This window comes from Sceloporus occidentalis, unplaced genomic scaffold (genome assembly GCF_023333645.1).
Source record: "Sceloporus occidentalis isolate IW3139 unplaced genomic scaffold, rSceOcc1.0.p SCAF_7, whole genome shotgun sequence".
Taxonomy (NCBI): Eukaryota; Metazoa; Chordata; class Lepidosauria; order Squamata; family Phrynosomatidae; genus Sceloporus; species Sceloporus occidentalis.
The window spans coordinates 18314021-18334499 of NW_028316987.1; the positions used below are offsets into that span (position 1 = coordinate 18314021).

The window sequence follows — 20479 nt, forward strand, 5'->3', positions numbered from 1 at the left end:
TGTGCACTGAAGGCATGTTAAAAAGGAAGTACAGTTGGCCCTTCCGTTACGCAGGGAATCCGTTCCGGACCCCACCACGTAAGGGAAGTTCCTTGTAAGCTCAAGCCCCATTAGAAACAATGGAACTCGTTCCCACAGCACATACCCAGAGCGCTGCGTATCCCATTGTTTCTTCCAGGACACAAGAAAAGCCTTTCCGGCGCGGCTCCCAGCATATGCTGTAAGCCGCGTACGACACGGGCACACTATATGTGAATCAACAAATATGACAATAATCTCACATTTCTTCAAGCACACCTTGTTAATTTCATTGCTGCAATGGTTGACAACTTCTTTGAATTTCATATCAACCATGTTAAAATCTCTTTGGTCTTTGTGAAGATGTGCATCTTGCCATTTGCTTCGGAGCTCCTCAGATGATGCAGTATGGGGCAAATTAAATGCAGCTTGAATAGCCTAAGAAAGATACGGTCTTTTTAGATGCCAAGGCACACATAGCAGTATAGGAGTCCTAATGAAGACATATATTCCTACTCCTTCAAAGTGTAAGCTTACCTTTGTACCATAGTGGGTACTTTCTTTAATGAGCTTGCATCTCTTGTGATCTGCATGGTGTTTGACCAAAATGTCTTCAACTCCTAAAATGGGAAGACCAAGAATGTTCATCCTCTCAAGATTCATTGTCAACTAATTTTGACTTTTTTTTTTGAGATAAAATCTTATTCCTATGAACTCATGCAGACTTCATTTTAAGTTTGGCTTAGCAAATTACTTTATCATGGACTCTCCAACATACAAAGAGCTGCATCTTCCAAAACACTTAATAACAGAAGAAATTCTATGCTAATAAATGTGACTACAATCATAATTAATTGGTAACTCTTTTTATTCTGTAACCATCTAAATCAGGTATGGGCAACTGAAATGGATCCAGGGGCCAATTTTCTCCCCATGGGGCATTCTGGTGGTTGTATGAACTGCTGAAAAATGGGAGATGTACTCCAGTGTTCTTGTGAAACAAAACGTATGTTAAGCTGTGTTGTTGGAAAAATCAGATCCACTAACAGCTGATTCAATAACCTGTATTAATAATTACTAGTAAGTTTTACTCAAAACAGTAACACATCTACTCTGACAACGCATTAGTGACTACAGGTTCAGTCCACAAATATACTCCCATTGCTTCATGTAAACAGGCTTTCCTCAGATACCGGGCATAAATACACAGCAGCCAGTTCTACTGGTTTATAGCTCCTTACTAAGGAATACTGCAACCATTAGTATCTGCCACAATAATTCAGCTTTGAAGCCACAGGACTGTAAATATTGCCTGGGCTAAATAAACTTGGGAGAATAGCAGATAATTTTAGCATATTGCAGTTCTGTATAGCGAAGTGCAGTCACAGACTGGACCTTGCATTTTTAAAAAATACTCAGAAGCAAACCTATACACTGACCAAAGGGAGAACCATTCTACACAAGTTTTGATCAAGCAGAAGTCATAGCTTTGGTCATGTGTCATTCTTGAAGATATTTCTATCTGCTCTTCCAGCTTCCAGTGGCCGTGCTGGCTATGTCCCAAATAGGTAGCTTTGCCAAGTTTTGCATTTTGTGATGTTGAACATCACAAGATCCGTAAAATAAACTGTCTTACTCACCCATTGTAAAACCCCTGTAGAACTGCAAGTAGGCAGTGAAGAGCCGAGCCAGAGCTGTCAGCACCTTTCCACCAGTCTCACCACCATAAACCTCATAGCAGCAGTGGACTAAACCATAGGCAGAGCTCCCATATTGAGCTTTATCCAAGACCCCACAAAGCAATTCCCCATTTCTGATGATAACCTGGCACATACAAAAAATAGTAACACAAAGAAGTAAAGTTAGGACTTGTTAGGAATTATTCCTGCACTTGTGTAAAGTCGAAGGCTTTCACAGCCAGTAGCAATAGTTTTTTGTGGGTTTTCGGGCTATGAGGCTGTGTTCTAGAAAAGTTTTTTTCTGACGTTTCACCAGCAGCTGTGGCTGGCATCCTCAGAGAATGCTGGTAGGGAAGAGAGTGGGGTATACATACTGTTGGTTGAGAGGAAGCAATTTGCATGTTAATTTGTGTACTGTTGTGTTGTTGAATGGCAAGGCCTCAGAGTGTCTATTTAATTAATGATCCATTGTCTGCTGGGAAACACCCCTGATCCTGGGTGGTTTTCATTTGCATGGGCTGGGTCTTAATCTTGGTTTTTCAAGGCTGGTAGCCGAACTTTATTTACTTTAAGGGGTTCTTCTTTCCTGTTGAAATTGTCCAGGTATTCATGGATTTCAATGGCTTCCCTGTGCATTCCGACCTGATAGTTGTTGACATGGTCAAGAATTTCAGTGTTTTCAAACAGCATTTTATGCCCGGGATGGTTTATAATGTGTTCTGCTACTGCTGATTTTTCTGGCTGACCCAGTCTGCAGAGTCTCTCGTGTTCCTTGATTCATGTTTGAACACTGTGTTTGGTGGTCCCAATGCAGGCAATGGATCATTAATTAAACAGACATCCTGGGGCCTTGCCATTCAACAACAGAATAATACACAGCTTAACATGCAAATCGCTTCCTCTCAACAAATAGTATATACACCCCACTCTCTTCCATGCCAGCAATCTCTGAAGATGCCAGCCACAGCTGCTGGCAAAACATCAGGAAAAACCCTTCTAGAACACAGCCTCATAGCCTGAAAAAAACCACAAAAATTATTCCTGTTCTTGTTGTTTGGAATGCCCCCTAAAGCACAATGTGTGTGCAGGGACAATTCCCACCTTTGTACTGCAGCCAAAGTATGACGAACCTCTCTAAGTAAGGCTGGGACAACTGCACATTTTAAAAAATAAATAGGCTGCCAAGGCTAACCAAAGTTTTAAAACATTGAACCATACCTCAGATTCACACATATAGTCAAGATTTGTTCTGTAAATTCTATGGGAAGACTTCTTCACCCATGCTTTTCCACCAATCTTAGCTTTTCCAGACAAATTCAGAGGAATGTGATCCTCTGGAATTACATTTATTAGCAATGTAGAAACAACCTGAGATAAAGACAAGATAGAAGCAAACATAAGGAATTAAACTGATCCATTCATGATTTATATCCCGATATAGATACAACACCTCACATATATAAATACATAATATACTGAATCATTCAGAGCACTCAGGTAAAAAATCCTGATGCTATTTTGGTGTTATACAGTATCACAATCATGACCACCATCACAAATTCCTTAGAAAATAATTAACATGCAACTGGTGCTATACAAAAATAGGAAATATCAATCTTTGTTCCCAGAGATACAAACTAAATCAAAATTATGAGATAAAAGGAAAAGGGAGTTTAGGACAAAAAGAAAACCATGCGAATAACAGATGGGTGGATATTGGTAAGATAAGAAAAAAATATGTAAGTGAAGAAATACAGTGCACCTGCGCTATAGGTGGGCATCCCATACATGGCTTCCTGCTTACGTGGAAGCCACGCGACAGGAGAATGAATGGTGCGCCACCCGCATTGCACACACTCTCCTGTGCCACGAGCATGAGCCCTATTCAAATGAATGGGACTTGAACATGCACGTTTTTCGGCTTACGCAGGGGGGATCTGGAATGGATTCCCCGCGTAAGCCAAGGGACCACTGTAGAAGCAATTATTATTAAGTATGGGAGGGAAATGGACCAAAAAGAGAAAGAGCAAGTTTAACCAGAGAGATGAAAATAGAGCAAGTAAGAGAAAAGAGAAAGCAAGACATGAAGTGGCAAGCCACGTGAAGCAGAGAAATTCTGTAATATAAAACTAGTAGCAGCAGCATAACCAGGAGCAGCAGAAGGGTAGGCCACACTATTAACCAACCAGTCTCATGCCTTTTCTAATAAATGTATAAATGGCAAATCACTCTTTCATACTGTAACAGGTAAATGGTATTTAGACAAACAGAAGAACCAATCTTGTAACTCCCAACAAAGCTGTCACTAAAAATGGTCTCTAATACTTCACTGTGAGAACAAACCGCTACTAAGCCATACTCCTCAACTCTCAGCAGACTATTCTGTGTAAAGAAGTCTAGTAAATTAACATACCTGCTTTCCTGTCCACAAACACTGTGGTTTTAAAATGGAGGGAGGTAGGAGTTTCACCTTCCCCTTTTTGTCTGTCAGCCCTTGATACACTAGTTGTGCATACTGCTCGCGAGTAAAGAAGCAGCCTCGTGTAGTCATGCTGGTACCAGAGATCATATGATCTTGGATCAAACCTGCCAATGGGGTTCCATCCTGGGAAATAACACCACAGAAACAGAAAAATAAAACATCAGATAGTACATCAAGTGTCCTGATGGGGAATCCTAAAGCTTCTCTAAACACTGCAGTTAAGGGATAGCTGATAAAGTAATTTTAAAATACAGTAACCTTGAATACATCCTTCCATGTTACACTGACGGTATATCACTCAGATGTGATAAAATTATTCCAATAAATGTTCAATCAGGAATTAAATGCAATCTCATCCACCTCACAGAAGGCAGAAGGGAGTGAAATAAGGAGGCATCTTAAGGACTGGGCCTCTGAAAGGGGGAGCCAGGACAAAAACAGAGAGCACAATCCACCCTGTGAAAGTTTGAAGCATTAAAAAAATATACCAATAGATTTAAAAAATTAAATCTGACATATAATCCCACTTTTGGGGGGAGGTAGTGCTACCCAGCAAGACAGATATGAACCCAGGACATGGAAATATTTTGGATGGGGAAAATGTTGACTGCAAACATCAATAAAGCCCACTGTTAATAACTTCACATTGCTGGTTGGGGAAAACTATGATTCAGTGAATTACAACAGCCATGCAATGAAACACAATGTCAATATTGCACGTTAGGGATGGGGCCAAGATGGCAGTGTAAAACATTACTGTAGCCTAGTAAACTCTACCCAAATTCAAGATTACTAAATAGTTGAAAATAAAGAAAAGTGAATAACAGGAAAGATTAAAAAAAAAAGTCAAACATGATTTGCTCTGTGGTTAAGGGATTCACCTTAGGAACTAGATACTGTTTGTCAGTACAAGCCAATATATATGCTTCAGCTCGACCCAACTCATTCTGGGGAAAGTGAGCATTCATTTCATCACCATCAAAATCAGCATTGTAGGCTTTACAATTAGCATAGTGGAGCCTCAGAACCTTCTCGCCGGGGAGGATCCTTGCTCGATGAGCTTGGATGGAGGGTCTGTGAAGGGTAGGTTGTCGATTCAGTAGAAGTACATCTCCATTTTTAATATGCCGGCACACCTGGGAGAGATTTAAGTTCAGCCATATAAAATATTTACTTTCCAAGAGAACTCTGAATTGCTACAGGTAGAAAACTGATGGAGAAAGTATATAAAAAATAATGGAGGTAAAGAGATTAATGAACAAGTAGAAGAGAATAGCCAGAATGTTAAAGGAGCCAATGTACTATTTTTGGCTTTGAGATCCTCATTCAGCACATATTAAGAACTTTAATACAAAAAAATCCAAAACCCACAAAGCCTTTATAGGACCAATTAAAATGCACAAAATACATCATGCAAGCCTTCGAAGTTGCACTTGCTTCTTCGGGCAAAATGTTTAAAAATCACACAGGAGAAGAAAAGTGATGACATTAGAGTCATAGGCCTATATCCTGTCTCAGATGTTACTTCTGTTATCAGTTGAATAAAGGCAGAATATAAATAGATATAATAAGTAATAATGATAAACAAAGGGTGTCTCAGTCATCTGGAGGAGATAAAGATAAGAACTTAATGTTTCTCCCTCCAGATCTTAGCAACGGTTCTTAAGGACAGGTAAAAGTATATAAAAATACACTCATACATACACACAAAGGTTGACAAAGAGAGAGAGAGAGAAGGCCCAGGTTAGTGAATCAATATCCTAAAACAGGGTTGGGTAGTTTCAAAGAGTCTATGGATCAAATGTTCACCCTCAGGACACACACTATCTGCATGCCATATATCCTGTCATAATAACCATAGGTAACTAGGCTTGGCCAATACTCACAGTTTTTATTCCTGGTTTTGGTGTCCCAGCGGAAGGAGTCAGGAGTTGTTTGGCTATGGCTTCTCTCTGGGTCTCATTGGTTGTGCTCAGTATTGTGCGAGACCCATCTTCATTGATGATCATGGAAGCACCAGGATGCTGATTGGGACCATTTATAACAGCCCGCCTCAACTCTTGGACATTCCAGGGAGTTACAGGCTGAGGATAAGTCAGTTTGGTAGCAAACACCTGCAAGAAAGGAAAAGCAAAAGATCAAGGTAATAAAAATGCTCTCTCTACACCATACTATACTATATTACATAAATCCACATTTATCCTGTCGTACCAGGAAGCACCTAACTTTCTGGAGTCACCCAGTTTCACTGCATGCACCCAGAGGTTCTTTTACATTTTTCTAGAAGCACAGTAGAGTAATTAAAAATACTGACCAATTCGTTGTGTGCAGTTTACTGCAACAGCTGTCAAATCCTTCCTCAAACTTTCTGTCATTGAAGGCAAGTTAAGCTACTTGACATAGGATCCAGATCAGCCAGTTAATCTGCATACTTATCAAATTTGCAGATGACACCAAATTAGGAAAAGTAGCAAATACCTCAGAGGCCAGGATCAAAATTCAAAATGACCTGAATAGACTAGGAACCTGGGCCAAAGCTAACAAAATGAAATTTAACACAAAGAAATGTAAAGTACTGCACTTAGGGCAGAAAAATGAAATGCATAGATATAGAATGGGGTTCCCCTGGCTGAACGAGACTACATGTGAAAGGGATCTGGGAGTCCAAGTAGACCATAAGTTGAACATGATTCAACAGTGCGATGTGGCAGCTAAAATAGTCAATGTGATTTTAGGCTGCATTAATAGAAGTATAGTGTCTAGATCAAGGGAAGTAACAGTGCCACTCTATTCTGCTTTGGTCAGGTCCCACCTGGAATACTGTGTCCAGTTCTGGGCACTACAATTCAAAAAGGATGTGAGAAACTGGAGTGTGTCCAAAGGAGGGCGGCTAAAATGGTGAAGAGTCTGGAAACCATGCCCTATGAGGAACTACTTAGAGAGCTGGCGATGTTTAGCCTGGAGAAGAGAAGGTTAAGAAGTGATATGATAGCCCTGTTTAAATATTCGAAGGGATATCATATTGAGGAGGGAACAAGCTTGTTTTCTGTTGCTCTAGAGAACAGGACCCAGAACAACAGATGCAAGCTACAGGAAAAGAGATTCCACCTAAACATTAGGAGGAGCTTCCTGACAGTAAGGGCTGTCCGACAGTGGAACAAACTCCCTCGGAGTGTAGTGCAGTCTCCTTCCTTAGAGGTCTTTAAACAGAGGCTGGATGGCCATCTGTTGGGGATGCTTTGATTGAGAGTTCCTGCATGGCAGGGGGTTGGACTGGATGGCCCTTGTGGTCTCTTCCAACTCTACGATTCTATGATTCTATATTTGCTCAATCATAGTCTCAGCAGACATTCATTCAAATGGTGATAGAAGAAATCTTTTCATGGGGTGATTGTAATATGTCCCAGAAGAATCCATAATGAATAATACCGGCACTCTCTTTTTCTGATGACGCACAAATACAAAAAAATTAAGATACAGGAATATTTGCACATTTCTCACCCAAAGATGAAGGAAGCATGGTCAGGAAGACTATTTCTGAAATGCTTTCTCAATTGAAAATGGGTGAAGAAACTGAAACAATGAGAGCAAAGTCTCTCATGCCTGAAAAGATGGTATTACCTATTGAATCCTTTTTTAAAAATAATTTCTTCATCTCTGTTATCTTCCTATGAATATAAAAAGTCTTTAACTTGGGGCCTTAATTCACTTAGAGATGGGAAGCTGTACACCATTGGTGGCATATGGTTCCCCAGAACCTATTTTGATCCCATCCTGGAAAAGATCACTAAAGCCATCCAGCTCACCCAAAACACTTTTTTTTTTGGGGGGGGGGGAATTCAACTGGCCCAAATTGCTATAACATATAACAGGTGGGCTAGTTATCACCAAATATACTTATCATCCATTTTAAAAAGCCCACCAAAACACTGATTTTCTAAACAAAAGCAAACAAACAAAAGATGCAATATTACTTCCAATTCAACCAAGATGTATCCCTGCAGCTCAACAGAAAGGTACATGGGCAAAATCTGGTATCTGCCAATAACACAATTGCCCACCCTAGATAAAATGAAAGTAAGTCAATGAGGTACAGAAATCACCCAATTTTTCAACAACAGCAATAAAAAGGAGAGCGCCCAACCACCTGTCTATTGTTCCAGATAGTCGTTTCTCTAGGGGTGGGGACAGTGAGGTCCAGTCATAATTCTACAAGCCAGAAAAAATATTTTTTGCTGTCACAATCCTTTAGCAACACACAAAACAAGGTCCATATATAGTAGATGGACCACACACACACACACACACACACACAATATAGGTCATATATGAGACCAAATCCATCCATTTAATCTCCTGTCACAGCTTCCCCTTTTCTGCCTCTTCCCTCTCTATTTGCCCCTCTGTACATTTAGGTTGTGAATTTTGATGATGTTATTCTGTAAACTGTCAGATATACTGATTGTGATACATTTAGAGTAATTATGAATACCCATCCAGCTTGGTTGATAGTAAAGAGTTGTCTGTTGAGGCTAAACATCTGGAGGGTCTGAAGATCGCCAGTCTGCTTTAGAAGTAAGGAACAGTTAAAGGTATCCTAAGGTTGAACACTCAGCGCCAACTGCTGATTTTGAAAGTGTTTGGTTCATTTAAATGAGACATGAACAATTTGCATTCAGTGTACTCTCCAGCCAATCTTTGTGCCCCACTGCTGAAAAATGCAGTGTGGCAACAAAACAAACCCTTTAAAATGAACCCTTTTGCTTTTGAACAAGATGGACAAAGAGAAAGGCTGTTGTGAGTCAAATCATGCTCCTAGAAACCTAATTTAAAGCCCTAAATGGTTTGGGTCCAGGTTACCTACAGGACTATCTCCTCCCATGTATTCTGGCCATACACTCAGGTCCTCTGGCAGGTGTTTACTCCAGTCATCCAGAAGTAGGTTGGTAACTCTCAGCAGAGGACTTTTTCTTCAGTTCAGTATCATCTGGCCGGCTTATCCAGACAATTTTTAAATTGTGAATTTTAAATGATGAATTTTATATATGTTCTAATATGAGTACATCTTATTTGTCCTTTTAAACTGATGTGTGTTTTAACTGATGTCTTTTTAACTGATTGTTGTTTGTCTGTTAATTGTTGTTGCTTCCCGTCTTGATCTATTATTATTATTATTATTATTATTATTATTATTAGGGTATCAAACGAAGTGTGTGCTCCCTAGTTTTAAGGCAAGAAAGCTATTTAAAAGCATGTAGGAGCACTACTATTATTCTTAATGGTAGCAGTATAACAATGAATGTTGCCTTCAATGAGTTTCTCCAACTCCAGATAGTTTGGTCTTTTTGACCTTTTAAAGACTTCTCTAATTATTTCCTATATCATCTCTTTCCAAATTGACAGAAAAAGTCAAGAGCAATCAATTCCACTACAGATGTCTGGATGGCACTATATGACACTTCACAAATGTGTAGTAAACAAAAGTAAACTATCCTGTGTTGCTTAGTAGTTTCCTTAAGCATCTTTTGTGCAGGAGTATAAGCTTAAGTGCAAGGCTACTACAGTAAGCCCTTCATATCGACTGATTCTTTATCCATCAATTCAACCATCCACAGCTTGAAAGTATTTTAAAAATATATAAATTCCAAAAAGCAAAACTTGATTTTACTATTTTACAAAAGGACATCATTTTACTATGCCACTACATTTAATGGGACTTGAGCATACAGATTTTGGTATCCATGGAGGTCCAGAACCAAACCCTAACAGATAACAAGGGCCCACACATTATCTACCTGCTAACATTCTACAGGATGTTAATACACTGGTAGATTGTGACTTCATTTGTGACGTCAGCATCTACTAAACATGAATTATAAAAAACACCAACTTCAAAATTTGTAAGCTGATACTGCCATAGACTCTGTCTTACCATAGGGATGCCAATTTCATTGGTTTGAATGTACATATCAGGACAAATGACGGACCGAGCAGCATAATCCACTCGCTTTCCCATCATGTGCTTACGGAACAAGCCATCCTTTTTCTCCAGAATCTTATAACGTTATCCCCAAAAAAAGAAATGAAATAGACAATCATTTCAGAAAAATGTCAATTTACTATTTGAAATATTTGTGTTTTCAGCAACAAAGTGTATAGAAATGCTCTTCAGCAGCTACATAGGTGGGGTTATGCTTGAAAACGCTTGGAAACTACAGTGAGATAAGACTATGGCATGTAGGCCCATAAGTGGGGTTATGCTTGAAAACGCTTGGAAACTACAGTGAGATAAGACTATGGCATGTAGGCCCATAACTGGGCCAAACCATTTTTTCCAGGCCATTTCAATGCTCAGTGCTGACCAATACTGTACAGCCCACAGACCCCAACCATATTTGCCAATAGCAATAGCAAGTAATTTCTATAATATCATTATTATTACTACTACTTATATTCCACTTAATCTCTAGGAATCCATGTGGATTACAAGAGTAAAGCAAAATACAGTTAAGAGAATACATTAAAAATTTCTATACTGTGAACTAGCACTCCCTATGTGGTTTCTAATGTGTAAGCCAATTGCCCCCCCAACAAGCTGGTTACTCATTTTACAAACCTACAAAAGAATGGAAAGCTGAGTGGAACTTGGAGCCCTGCCTGGGATCGAACTCACAACCTTGTGGCTGCAGAACTGGACCACTGCACCAGCAAGGCTCTTGGTGATTTGAGCATCAGCAGATGGCATGCCCACTGGTCATAATGGCAGCACATGTGGACAGCCACGGTAGCATGGCCATGTGCACCACCATTATTTGAGGTCCGGCAGTTTTGGACAGCCGCAGAGAGATTGGTCCAGAACGGAACCACTGCAGATGCTAAGGGCCAATTGTACATACTTTGCTTCCTGAAACTCTCTTTAACTTTAGAATACTTAACAAATCACAGAATACTTTTGCAACTCTTACCTGACGTACACCAGGGTATTTTTCAGTTAGCATCTTATCCATGTCACTGTCAAACAAAATATTTACACGGCTCTGCAGACGAATCCAGATGTTGTATAGCTTATCTGCAATAGTCTGACCTGGGATTGTCACTAGGAAGCTGCGGTCCAGGGGTTCCAAGGTCTGTTCTGTCACCTGTGGAACATCAAATGAAGCTTCATTTTACATATTCAGAAACATCTTAAAAATTCTGGTTCAGTGTCAAAGAGAAAATAAGTTAGTAAGATCAAAGGAGTGGGAAGAAGGGCATTCAGGGATGTCACTGTCCCAATCTTAGAAAGTGCTCCCTCTTTCCCAAAATTGTTTGTAGCTCGGGGTGAAGGGAATAGGTCTGAATCCTACCTTGGGAATATTGCCTTGCTTTAAAAAAAGGCTGCATTTTGAAGATGGCCCATTATCAGTGTGGTTCACTGCGCTAGCAGCATAGTAGAGCATTCAGGATCTTTGCTGTACCCCCTCTCACTGGCAGAGGGAGGAAACACAATGGGCTACCAATCACCTAAGTGCACCACTGCTGCCCTCCTTTTCCGCAGGACCAAAAGAACAATGTGGAGGTGCTGCTTCAAAACCAGCAATTGCCTGAAGGCCTCCCCACATCTTTATTTCTGTTATATTCTACTTTCCTCCAACATGCTCAAGGGAACATACAACTGGCCCTTGGTATCTCCTGAGGCCCCCCCCCCCAATGCATACCAAACTCCCTGGATGCTCAAGTTCCATTATATACAATGGTATAGTAAAATGGTATCCTTTATATAAAATGGCAAAATCAAGCTTTCCTTTTTGAAATAACAATAATAATCAACATTTTCAATGCAAGGGTGACTGAATTCATGTCTACAGAATCCATGGAAATGGCAGACTGACTGTTTATAGCAATCTTCCTCTCATTCTATCATTACTACTAGTCTGTGTGATAAGGAGGCTCAAAGTAACTGGCCAAGATTCCTCAGGGACTTTTATGGCTGAGTGAGGAGCTGAAACCAGATTTTCCAAGTCCCAGCCCAATACCTGAAATATTACACAACACTGTTGATCAATGAAAAATATGATTCCCCATAACTATACCTTCTGGCTTTAGAAGTAAAGGCAAGAACTGAACATCAACAACAGCTCCTCTTGGCTCTGTCTGTAGTCAAGAGTGAGGGGATCCATCCTATGAAGTTAACATTACTTCAGAGCCTTTTAAACATAACTCCCAAAATAAAGAGAAAACTTGTTAAGGTCACAGTTTTCTCCTTACATTCTAGGCAAAGTTCACAAATGCCAGCTTGGCTTACTAGTTGAGTTTCCATCCCATCTTCAATGTCTTTAAACAAGCAAAGAGACTGGGGAAAGAGGTGGGTTTTTTCTACCTTTGTGCTGAGGCTTCAGCAAAGAAAGAAACAGCAGGAAAAACCTGATGCTTTTCCAGCTGGAATGAGGACCAATGAGTAAGCCCTTACCATCTTGAGGTCTCCCATCTGAGTTTGCAAGGACTGGGATTCTTCTTGAGCAATAACAGCCAATAGTTTCCGAGTCAGTTGAGCATCCCTCATGACCGCTTGTAAGTTCACTGTTTGACCATTTGCAAACATTTGGTCTCCCACACAACTCACAGGACGATGCCTATACAGAGCACACATTGATTATGCTAAGAAAATAACTCTCTTTGGGGTGGAACAGATAGGGAAAATAAATCAGTTTCCAACTGCTTTGAATGCAGGGCATTTAGAAGATGCATGCCTCCAAAGCAGGTGGAAACCAAAGCCATCCTCTGGGGCTAAAAATCAGAGCAAACAGAGGCCAGGATAGTTCATTTTAGCACAGAATCTTCAAGCCAGTGTGGGGCTGCGGCAAGGCAAGAAAATGAAAGTATGTCAACACCAACGGAAGTAATTACAATGTACACAAATCAGACAGTCCAACAGAGAGTCATGGGGTAAAAAGGGTGGGGAGAGCCTCCATGATTGTGCTTTGTCAATGTATCACTCTCACACGGATGCACTGTTGCCCTGTACAGGCAGAGCATCACACATGTGACTGTGTGGCTGATGAAAGGGGTGGCAGTGCAATGGGATGGAATCTGGGTGGACATGTGGGAGGTACTTGAGGGTCGTTGGTGGTGTGTTTGTACAACGGTGCGCATGTATGGTGGAGAAGGAAGGAAAAAATACCCAGTGATGTGGCTTGATATCACACAGTGTGATCAGGCCATGTGCATTCGGCCCGCCTTGTGAGTGGGCTGCACGAGCAGCAGGATTGAGTCATTTTTCCTGCCCATCTGCTCCAGCCCCAAATCAAATTTCGCAAGTAATTAAAAACTTTTAAGATCACAAGTGATCTTAATTCATTTAAAATAAAATAAATAATTGCAATTATAAAATAAAGTACAGAAGCATTTCATTACCTCGAGGGTGGAACAACAAGTTGGTCGAGGAAGAACATATCAGGATTGAAATTTGAATCACCAGTGATTGTCATACCAGAGAAAAGCTTTGAAAGGAAAAATCCTAAACAGAACAAAGGACTATTAGAATGCCTGCCACACTCAAGCCAGAATTAGAAATCCTCAAGAATAATTTTAAAAAGATGACCCTGTGACTCACATCCATTTTTCAATATATCCACTTGCATATTTATTCATTGCCTATATATTCATTGTGCATTTAAGGCTGTAATTCTAAGTGCTCATCAATGGAATTTATATTAATGGAATTTATATTTATGTTCTCACAGTATCTTTCAAGACAATTTATTAATCTTCCAATTCCACTTCTAGCAACACAACACATGGGCAATAGAGCCATCTTTACCATGACAGTGAGGGTAGTAGATTTAGGCCCGGAACAGACAGACCTGAAGGGGCAGCTTGAAGATGGATTGGGGCTGCAGCAAACACATGCCACAGCCCCAATCCACCTTGAAATCAAATGAAAAAGGAATGGATAAGATCTCCTTTTTCGGCTGGGGAAAAGCCAGCTTTTGCTGGCTCTGCCAGAGCTCCATGGTGACTTTATAATGCTCTGGCGGCATCCAGCGTGTAAATGCCACATTGCTGGAGTGTCATGAAGCCTTCCACGTCTGGGTAGTTTCAAGCCGGCTCTCCAGAGTCATTGGGACGTGTGACGTCTGAACCTTGAAGTGGGCTTTTTGGGCCATCTGTTCTGGCTGTAGGAAACAAGCAAATCTGACTCATAAGGCTTAATCCAATGGAAAGTTTTCTGCGCTGGCTTTAATGAAATCAACAGCAACCGTACAAAGCCAAGTGTTTGCACAAACCCCATTCATTTCTTTGAAGCTCATTCAGGAAGACCTCTCACTGGATTGGCCCCATGGTAGCCAGTTGATTTCTGTCTTCACCACTCTCACGATTTGGGAGAGCTGTGAGGCACAGTGACAATATTCCAGATACGGCACTTGTTACTCCACTTATAAAGTGAATAGCTTTTTTAGTTTTTTCTGCCCTATAAAAACCAAATACCCTTGCATGTTATATACCCTTTCATGGAATTTGGAAATTGCAAATGCAGCACATCAAGGTATCTTGCTATCAAAGCAAGATATTTGCTTTAAAAAGCCTGTATCTCCCTACGTAAGCCTACCCAAATCTTATAAGGAAATGGTTTTCTGTTGGTCCCACCCCCATCACAGGTTCATTCCTTGAAGCCACAGGAAACAGCCTTCTTGGTGGTTGCTCCTAGGCTTTGGAACGCCCTCCCACCAGTCTCAAATTAGAATCTTTTCCACATTCTTTCCATTGCCAGGTGATATCTTTATGTTTATGCAAGCCTTTGGCTCATAGCCTGTTGTGGCAGAAAAGTATTTTAAAGAGATTTTATTTTTTACTATGTTATAAATCTGTTTTTAATTAATTATGGACTGTTCATTTAATTCATTTTAAATTTGTGTACTATATATTATTTTAGATAAATTTTGTTTGAATTTAATAGTTTATTGGAATAAAGGCAGGTTACAAACTAAATAAATTACAGCAGGCCCTTGATATCCACTGGGGTTTGGTTCCAATACAGTCTCTCTACCCCACCTCACCCCCATCCCTGGCTACAAGTCCTATTAAATACAATGGCATAGTAAAATGGTGTCTCTTATATAAGATGGTGAAATCAAGATTTGCTTTTTGGAATTTTTAAAACTATTTTCAAACCACGGATTTCTGAATGCATGGATAAAGAATCCATAGATACGGAGGGCTGAGTGTAAATAAGATAAAATAAAAAGTAGAGAAAAGTCAAACAAATCTATAACAAGAAATATTCTGAACACTGAATCCACTTATTTGACCAGGTATAACACACATTCCCAAGTACTACTTCACTAAAACAAAAGTTGGAGTGGTTTGTGGGAGGAGACATGAAATATCAAAAAGCTTGCAAATTATTTCATTCATTACCATCATTCTTCCACAAAGCTTCAATGTGTTGTTTGGCAATCATAGGCGTCAAATAGCCCCGTTTTCCCAGCTGGGTTTCATCTAGAACTAAAGAATTAAAGTTTATGATGAACTGCAAAATCTGGATCAAGGTACTTATAAAATTCCATCCAAGTGAAAAAGAACAGGAACTGAAAACAGCTTTCGTCAAAATTAGACACTACAGTATACAGCAATCTTAATATGGATATATAGATATAGATATATAGTGCTGTGAGAATGCAAGTCTTGTTCCCTTTTTATCTGTATTTTACATTTAAGGAAATTCTGCAATTTTTCATTCATGGAATGACTCAAACCAGAATTAGATGGGCAAAACAATCGATCGTCCAAGTTAAAATTATAAATGAAGCTTTACGTTCAGCAATGGGAGATGGGAGATAGATGACAATAAAGAGAGAAAGGAAGCAGAGGAATGAAGTAAAAACAACCATGGCCAATAAAAAATCAAATTGCAGGATAACTCTTTTCATACAGTAACACAGAATTTCTGCATCAAATATTAGTATTTGGATATAACATAGATTTGAATATTTAATATATGATGTCATTATTATTATTATTATTATTATTATTATATTTATATCTCACTTTCCCACAAAATGTGAAGATTTTTGCAATGTTTCAGTACAACGTACTTACTTGCTGCCTCCTCCACTATTGTCGGTTTGCCAGATTTCTCACTTACGACTGTGGGGTTTGTCACTATGAGTTTGCTATTGTGTTCTTTTCGGATAAATGATCTTCCAGCTCTTGAAGACATGAGAAGAAAAAACACACACAATCAATCCACAATTTCCTCCTGTGGCACCCCAGCTGTGGCAGTCTAAGTGGTGTCAATCAATGTCTGTTGAATACCAGTACCAAATTATAATATTACTTTTTAGCAAAGCCTTTGTACCCTAACCATTTTGCTGAATCCTGTTTTAAACTGTTTAATATGCTTTATTATTTATAACTGTTTTCAATTGTTCTACACTGATTTAAATTGATTTATTTGTATACTGCAAGGAGAACTTGTAATAAACGATACAGGCTGAATATCTATTATCCAAAATGCTCCAAAATTGAAACTTTCTGAGCAGCAACACGTCTTCAAGACTTCAATTCTAGAATATTTTGGAATACAAAGTAGCATTTTACATACTGTATATGTGAGCCTGGAAAGAGATGCAAGGAACAGTGAAATAGTGGGAGACAAGATTCACACCAAGCATTGGATTTCCCAGCCTCAGAAATGCAGGACATGTGTTATTTGTATTCCAAAATCTGAAAAAATCCCAACTTCAAAATACGTCTGGTCCCAAATATTTTGGATAAGGGATAGTCAACTTGTATAAACATTTCAATAGATAAATAATCAGTCCAAAGAATGCACAAAATTTTAACAGTGTATAAGACTAGGGTTGGAGAAGGAGAGTAACATAGCTCTTATAAAGTTACATGGTTATACTCACTTGCAATTTGGACATCTCTTTGGTTTCATATGTAATTTCCAAAACTGGGAGATAAGTTTATTCCTATATTCACATACTGTTTTTACCTTCAAAAAAAGATGGAATGGAAAAAGTTACAGAAAGTAAAAGTGAAATACAGTTGGCCCTCTGTTTTCACAGGGGATCCATTCCGGACCCACCCACCCCACGAAAACAGAGGCTCACACTTATTCAAGCCCCATAGGCTTGAATAGGGCATGCCCCTGGTCACGTGGCCCGGGTGCACCTGCCATTGCACATGCACATGCCATTGCAAAGAGCGGAGGTTGCCCCTCCTTGTATATTCAAGAATGCGGATCTCTGATCCACGAATTAGGAGGGGCGACTGTATAAATGACATGTCTTCCAAGCCTTTCCAGGATGGAAGGGGCCAGAGGAAGGGAGCGCTCCATTCCCTGAACCTGCCCCCCGCCCTGGAAATGGCTGTGTGTGGGGTTGTTATTTGTGGTTCTTCCACATTCGTGGGGGTCTTGTTTCCCTAACTGCTGCAAATGTTCAAATGATGATTTGAAAAATTATACAAACCACATCAGAGCTAATAGGAAAAGAAAGAAATCAAAGGTTTGGCTTCTGCTTATTCCCTCTTCTCCCAATGAAGAAGCAACAATATACGATCTCCTATAATTGCTAGATTGTCTTTGTATGAAGCTGCTGCTCTTTCTCTGTGAGAGCTTTTCAAAAAGTTATTTTTTTATGTTCAGCAATTTTAATATAAGTTCACATTCATTTTTTTAACAGACATAACACTAATAATAATTTCTGAATAACAGACTCTTTGCTGAAGAAAATCTGGTATCTTATTCAAATGTGGAAATGTAAGCAATTGCTCAACCATGTAAATAGTTATGTGTAAAAATGATTTTCTTACTTACAGGTGCACCTTGGTCTCTTAGTTGGTCATTCTGAAGCATTTCCTCTACGTGCAAGCGTAATACTTCCTCAACATCACCATTTGGATCAACGTCTAAAAACTGAAATAATAACAATAATAACAATAATAATGAAATTAGACACCTTCAGGAAGCTCTCAGAACAAACTGAGAAAAGGAAACTTACCCTACTGAGGACGGCTTCCAGATCATGGGCTGCTTGTAGCAGCCCTCCTTCCAGAAGCTTCAGCTGGTTAAGCAATAAATGAATCACAGCACGTGAACATGTCAGATGGCAACAGTTCAGACACGAACCTCGCATCAGAAGGAATAATTTCTGAAGAAGATAAAAATAGTTGACTCACTATGGTGCTGAACATCTAGTTAGCACTCTCAAACATCTAGCCAGCTTCACATATTTTACTTTGCTGAAATCCTTATTAAGACGTTGGAAGGCAGCTGTAATATTTACCAGTATAAATCAATGGCATCAATACAGAGGTGCAGGGATGGAGCCTGCATCGGGTAACAACTCAGAAGGAGGGTGGCACCCAGTAGAGTCTTCCTCTCGCTGCCAGTTGAGAAGGGATGAGTGCATTCCTTCTGGCTTTGCCATGGTAGTGGCCTGCGCCTGAGGAAGGAGCTATTGCGATGGCAAAGAGAAGGGGTGAGCGTGTCCTTTTGGCCACCACCGCTGCCACTTCCCCACAGCACCAGGTGATACCATATGCAGGGTGCCATTGGTATAAATACTCATGTTTCTGCATTTGTTCTCAATCAAGATGAATGTACAGTCGGCCCTTCTTATACACGGATTTTTTTATACACGGATTCAAGCATCCACGATTTGAAAATGTTCCAAAAAAAGTATAAATTTAAAATATCAAACCTTGATTTTCCATTTTTTATAAGGAACACCATTTTGTTATGTCATTATACTTAATGGGACTTGAGCATACATAGATTTTGTTATACACGGGGGATCTTGGAACCAAACCCCAGTGTATAACAAGGGTGCACTGTAGTACCAAGGCAGCACATATTATTGCCCTAGTATAGAAGAGAGAGATAGGCCTGAAACACATGGGCCAAATAAGACAGCTTCTGGCCACTTTGGGGGCATGATGTTTAGATGACCCACATCCCCAGAGTGGCTGGAAGCCACACGAAACTGGGAAAAGCTGGCCTAAGAAGGAGTCGTTTTAGATCGACTCCTGGCTGGCACAGCCTGGGACTGTGGTGTTGGCCTGCTTCAGGAGTGAGTTGTGCAGTTGCTGTGATCCCAGCCCAATTGGGGCCAGAGCAGCCTCTGGATGCTTCTTCCAGGCCATAGAAACTATGATCCAATGTTCTGGGCCATAGAAACCATGATCCAATGTAAGTCCTCTGCTCCTATTTTGTTTCCAAAATATATCAGTTTAAAACTCTCCCCAGTTCTTCCAAATACCCCCCAACTCCAATAATGGAAACTCCCTTTTGGATCTGAATCTTGGGAGTGCTGAAACCCATTGAGGAGAGAGTACAGAGATGAAATTTGGCCCGTGGCACAATTCATTACCCTTGCTATTAAACTCAGAAAAAGAAATTATACAATGGCCAATGCTATTAACATACTTACATCAAAAAAGAGAGGATTATAGACAGTTAGGGGGAGCTCTATGTGACCCAAGTGACCTGGGCAGTTGTTGAAGTCCTGCATACAAGTGGCGCATACTTCTTTGTTGTTAATGGGTCCCAAAGACAAATCGTACAGTCCATTTGGTGATGGAGTGCTTGCATTATCCAGAAAAGCAGGGTTGGTTATAGATTTCACACTCAGCTTCCTGATATGAAAACAAAGTTAGATAACAGGTTGGTCAAGACACGTGACACGGCTATTTCTATAGCAGCACCTAGACTTTTGAATGCCTTCCAAAGTATGTTGGTCAGGTTGAAAACCTTCCAACAGGCAGCTAGGACTGTATTACTACGTATGGCCTTCGGTCCTCAAAACACAAAAACTACAGTTCCCAGAATTCCATAGCGCTGGAATAGCAAAGGGTAGCGTCTCTGGCTCTTTTAACCGCATGCGGTTACTTTCTGGGAAGTTGTTCTAGTTTGTTTTTAAACAACATTCTTATCTGTCTGTATTTAAGGATTTCAAACAGTGTTTTTATCTTTCGTACATCATCACCAGAGACATCTTTTTGTGCGTCACCACAAAGGTCACGATAGGCTCAAAAGGGTGTTAAATACTATAAACAAATACATTATGAGACGACGACAACGATGATGACGACACATTGTGGCAAAAGTGATACCATTCTCAGCATATCCTTAAACTGCATGAGGATAACTGAGAAGGCATATACCCTTGAACCTCAATATTTGGGGCGGAGGAGAGTTCAATATGGAGGAGAGTTCATATAGGTCAATATGTCAATAATGTGTCAGGCGTTTATCTCAGGTTTTTCTGCCAAAGACTCCCGTTTTCCGTTCCCTGCTTTATCTTAGAGACAC

At 40.0% G+C, this 20479-nt stretch overlaps 1 protein-coding gene across 2 annotated transcripts in view; it reads right to left on the minus strand.

Moving 5' to 3' along the window:
- Nucleotides 1-20479, minus strand: part of LOC149309331 (DNA-directed RNA polymerase I subunit RPA1-like) — a 43232-nt gene that overhangs the window by 21044 nt on the left and 1709 nt on the right. Inside the window, exons 2-18 of one of the 2 annotated variants that reach the window (XM_089532239.1) lie at nucleotides 19599-19803; nucleotides 18168-18317; nucleotides 17984-18082; nucleotides 17073-17158; nucleotides 16258-16367; nucleotides 15577-15663; nucleotides 13573-13675; nucleotides 12629-12791; nucleotides 11145-11318; nucleotides 10112-10234; nucleotides 6066-6293; nucleotides 5061-5315; nucleotides 4111-4302; nucleotides 2916-3065; nucleotides 1659-1842; nucleotides 556-638; nucleotides 298-456 (exon numbers count right to left, since the gene is read on the minus strand). In XM_089532239.1, coding sequence (XP_089388365.1) covers nucleotides 298-456; nucleotides 556-638; nucleotides 1659-1842; nucleotides 2916-3065; nucleotides 4111-4302; nucleotides 5061-5315; nucleotides 6066-6293; nucleotides 10112-10234; nucleotides 11145-11318; nucleotides 12629-12791; nucleotides 13573-13675; nucleotides 15577-15663; nucleotides 16258-16367; nucleotides 17073-17158; nucleotides 17984-18082; nucleotides 18168-18317; nucleotides 19599-19803 — 2551 coding nt within the window. Of the gene's footprint in view, nucleotides 1-297; nucleotides 457-555; nucleotides 639-1658; nucleotides 1843-2915; nucleotides 3066-4110; nucleotides 4303-5060; nucleotides 5316-6065; nucleotides 6294-10111; nucleotides 10235-11144; nucleotides 11319-12628; nucleotides 12792-13572; nucleotides 13676-15576; nucleotides 15664-16257; nucleotides 16368-17072; nucleotides 17159-17983; nucleotides 18083-18167; nucleotides 18318-18452; nucleotides 18524-19598; nucleotides 19804-20479 lie in introns of those variants that run through there. The other variant, XM_089532240.1, reaches the window with a different exon arrangement.